At 48.5% G+C, this 4,564-nt stretch overlaps 1 protein-coding gene across 1 annotated transcript; it reads left to right on the forward strand.

Annotated features, from left to right (window-relative positions):
- Positions 1–1,538: 1,538 nt before the first annotated feature.
- LOC104515018 (mitogen-activated protein kinase kinase kinase 13-like) lies at positions 1,539–2,971 on the forward strand (the record flags this gene model as incomplete). Its single annotated transcript, XM_010158845.1, has 2 exons — positions 1,539–1,865; positions 2,545–2,971. Coding segments are annotated over 2 exons (429 nt in total), but the record flags the coding sequence as incomplete, so codon positions are not given.
- Positions 2,972–4,564: the final 1,593 nt, after the last annotated feature.

Below are 4,564 nucleotides of genomic sequence, written 5' to 3' on the forward strand. Positions count from 1 at the left end.
AGGTGCATGAAACTGTCATTTATGTGGAGAAAACAGACAAGGACCAATTCCTCACATTCATGTTAAGGACACCTAGCGAGACAAACAGGGGGTTTAAAATGAACAAAAGGAAGTGCTTTTTCCATCCAAAACGTTTTCAGATGTGCAGCTCATTGTCCAGGTGTGCTGCAGAAATCAAGGCGTAAACAAGTCGTGTTACATTTAGGGAGTACAGATCCATGAGTGGCTGTTAAGCACCGTTATCCAGGCTTGATTTCAGCTCCCAAGTCTGACTTGCTGACCGGTACAAACCAGGAAGATATGCCAGGAGCAAGCAGGCTCTGCTGCGCTCCCTGTTCTCATACTTTCCCCCACTGCTTCGTCCTGCCTAGGGCTGGAGACAAAACGCCGGGCTGGATGAATTTTGTGACTCGTACGGTTCATGTTGCTGCTTCTTGATTTCCTGACTTGGGACACAAATTCCCTTTCCCGAAATCAGTGTGCTGACCTGTTGGGGGTCTCCTGGTATGTTCAGTCAGCTGATATTTTGTACCCTCGCTGTTGAATCCTGACATGGGGCGATTTCCACATTCAAGGAACCGTGAGCTTATTTTTTGAGTGCACGTACCTAAATTCTAGCCTGGCTGTTGGGATCACTGCCAGGTTCTGCAGACAGTCCCAGCTGAATTAGCTTGAGCCCTACAGAACAGCCTTTCTTTAGGAAAAAGGACTGTTGAAGGAAGATACGCTCCAGGGCAGATCAGCTAATAGGAACATGTAGCAGACAAGACCAAATAAGAACAGATGAATTTAAAGATGCAGATCTTGAACTGAATCATTCAGAAGGTGGTAGATTTCCATAGCTCTGGGCTGTGAGAGGCAGCCCAACGCTTTGCAGAGCTCTTGCTGCCAGCCTTGCAGGTAGCTGTGACTCAGATGGAGAGTGTTCTTGGGGTGGGAAGGGGCTCTTGGAGAGTTGCTGTAAAGCCTTTTCTAGGGCTAGGACCTGTTTTGCTCAAAGACATTTTTGGAAGGATCAAGCGCAGCGTGGAGAAATGACCAAGCAGTATTATGTGCACGATGCCTGAGCTGGGAGAATGGGATTGAGTGTCCTGGGCTGCCTGTTAGTGAGTGAGCCCTGTTCTTGTGCTGAAGAGTTTGAAGTGGAGGTGCAAAAATCTGCTCTGCCCTGCATGCGTCAGAAAGGAGAGGTTTGCCTGCAGAACCCGTGTAAGGATGTAGCAGCCACTCTGCATTCGCTGCCCTACTCGTGAGGGTTTTGATAGTGAGAGATGTCTCAGAAGAAAGCTGCCTGGTACCCCTGCTGCAGCTCTGCTCCAGGCTGGCCGCCCAGCTCGTTCATACCCTGTGCAGCGCGAGCGTGTGCCGAAACCCATCCTCTGGGAAGCGTTAGCTTCTCTAGCTGGCAGCGGGCTCTGGGGATGGGCTGACCCCGGGGCACCCCAGTGGGGCCTGTCAGGGCCAGGCGTAGCAGAGTAGCCAAACACAGGGCCCGGGAAATTGCTTTTCCTTTGCAATCAGAGGCACTGTGACACGAGCTGAAGCTGAACTACTCTCCTCTTTGCAGACCTCACCGCTGCATTAGTAGCTGCCAGTCCTACTCAACCTTCAGCTCGGAGAACTTCTCTGTGTCCGATGGAGAGGAGGGGAACACAAGCGATCATTCCAACAGCCCGGATGAACTGGCCACCAAGCTGGAAGATGAGCTGGCAGAGAAGCTGGAGGACATATTGTCCCAGACTCCAGAGATCCCCATCGAAATCTCCACCCAGTCTGATGGGCTTTCAGACAAAGAGTGTGCTGTGCGGAGGGTCAAGACACAGATGTCTCTGGGCAAACTCTGTGCAGAGGAACACAGCTGTGAGGTGAGTTGGAAATTCAGCAATGTCCTCTTCCTTCTATGGAGTAAAAACCAAAGAATATTATGGGAAGGAATCCCAGGGCTGGAAAGTTGGCCCAGGAGATGCTGTGGTAGATGTGCTCCAGTGAAACAACTGCTTAAATACCCAGCCTTTCTCACACTTGGCCAGATGAGTAGATGGAGCAAAGTAGCACCAAAAAAGCTGAACATAATTTAGCCGTCAAAGTGAGGGTGATACTGGGAGGCCATCGGATTTGAAGTTGCAATACGTGGGACAAAAACACGTCACAGAAAGTAGGTAATGAAACAGAAGGGATAGAAACTGCCTGCCTCAGACTTACCCAGGGGCAGCCTTGCTGACGGAGCTAAAATGATGTTCTTCCTTTTACTGTCTTGTGAGTGTTTGGGAGGGCTGGGGCAGAGCCCACTGCACCATCTCCTAACTCCACTGATGTTTGGTGGTGCTCTGACCAGATATTCTTCTGACATGCTTTTCTCGTTGAGGGAGACAAGTGACCTTTGGTTGGGTGTTTGTGTGCTGCTGTTATCTCCTGTGTGTTGCCAGTCTGTCTTTCTCTGCTGGTAGTGACCTTTGCCTGTCTGCTGTTACAGATTGTGAGGGTGCGGTTGGTCTGCAGTGCAGGAACGTTGCTCAAACCTCCCCCTTTCCTTTTGCTTTGCAGAACCCAGCACAGTTTGGAGAATCAGACTGTGACTCGTCTGAAGGGGAGTGTTCTGATGCCACGGTCAGGACCAATAAGCCCTGCAGCTCTGCTACTTGGTAATACAGATCTCCCCCAAAGCTTCCTGATACTGGCATTTTGATTTCCCTGAGATTCCACTTCATTCCCCTTCATCACACTTTACAGGAAGAGAAGATGCTTCTCCTTCCCACCCCAGGAGTGATTTGCAATAACCCGAATCTCTGGAAAATGTCCAAATGAAATTAATTCTCTTTGAGCATTTCAATCAAGAATGGCAGGGATGTATTTTATTGAATAATCTAGTTACTGTAACATGGATATTTATTTTTTTGACATTTTAACACTTTTTACTGTAAAGAGTGGATTGTATTTATAGACACACAGACTTGTTGCAAAAAAAAAAAAAGTTCAGAAAGCAAGCACATTACAGAGAAACATCCTGGGAGTCCTGCCTGGACAGCTTCGTGTTCAGCCGTGGGGGGATTCTCTTGCTGCTTTCACAGGGGACCAGGCCTCGTGGCCCTGAAGATTGGAGAACAGATCAAGAAAACTAAACCACTCAGTCTTATCAAATGAGGAAGCATAAAAAGACCTTACTGTAGGGTAACCTGTGAACAAAGCGTATTCAGTATAACCAGCTGGGTCATTTTTAATCAGAAGGTGGACACGTTCCTGGAGAAAATTGGTACCGAGGTGCTAACATCCAGGGTCTTCTGAGTCGCTACATCCCCAGGAATGTAATAGTGGGTTTTATTTTAAGGGTTTTTAGTTTCTTTTTTTAATCAGCATTTTGTTGTGAGATCCTGCAAATGTATTCTAACCTCGTCCTCTCGAGAATTGGTGTAAGAGCACTTCTTAACATCGTCCTTGCTTCACTCTGGCAGTGTCGATCTCCAGCTGGGCAGGGAAACCTCTTTCGGATGCAGTATGCTATTTCCCAGTTTACTTCCTCCTCTTACCTCCTGTCTGTTGCAGTCAGTCAGAGAAATCAATCAAATCAGTGTCGGAAAAGCAAGAACTTGCAAACCGTGGAGAGCACATTCTGCAGAGCCCGAGCTCTGTTCTGGGGAGGAAACTGGAGATGCCGGTACTGGACTTGGAGAAGCAGTCTCTCACCTACAACAGCGTCGATAACCAGCAGAGAGCTGTGTGTTGAGGAGGAAGACTGGGAATCACTGGCCTAGATAAAAGCATCAGCCCTGCTGTGTCTCCTCATTCACTGTACGTTCTTGAAAGCGTTAAGAGGCTGCCTGCCCTTCATGTCAGGCTTGGTGCAGAGGAGGGTGCACAGGGAACCTCGCTGGTGGCTGTGGCACAGCTGTGGCTCGGTTGTACCGTGAGGCCTCTGTTTCCCCTTGGAGCTGAAACCCCGCAGGTGAAAGTGAGGACAGCACTGGTATGTGACAGGCCGAGGCATTGGCAGATGAGAAAAATTTGTTTTCTGATAGAACTCATAGTGCCTTCCCTTCAAACACTACTCTTCTAAATCCATACTTAAAGAGAACAAAACGATAGAGCACGTCCCCTCCCTCATTCCCCCTTAGTTGACGTCCCCCTGCGAGAGCTTTCACGCTGCCCTTCCCAGCGTGCTGGCTGGCTCGGCCGCGGGGCTGCTCTGCAGCCGGGCACACCAGCCTGAGGTGAATGGCAGGAACGGACCGCGGACAGGTACTTCTGTTGCTTTGGTTGTTTACATTTTCTGTTAAAATATTGTTTTGAATTTAACTGTGGTAATTTATAGCCTCATGGCAAAATGAAGGAAAATGTCTTATACAGAGAGCAGTATTGTATGAGTTAAATTATCCCGTATTTTTAAATTTTTGTAGCTGGACTACACACAGATCTTAAGTTATGATGTTATTTTATTATTTATTATCATTTCTGTAGATCAGAAGGTTGGCTTCACCGCTAGCACAACTGTAATCTCTTTGTGTGATGTTACCTTCTCCCTGGTCGCTGGGGGGGTGGGGGCGGCGCTGGTCTCGGTGGCTGTCGGTGG

This window comes from Eurypyga helias, unplaced genomic scaffold (assembly GCF_000690775.1).
Source record: "Eurypyga helias isolate BGI_N326 unplaced genomic scaffold, ASM69077v1 scaffold15979, whole genome shotgun sequence".
NCBI classification, from domain to species: domain Eukaryota; kingdom Metazoa; phylum Chordata; class Aves; order Eurypygiformes; family Eurypygidae; genus Eurypyga; species Eurypyga helias.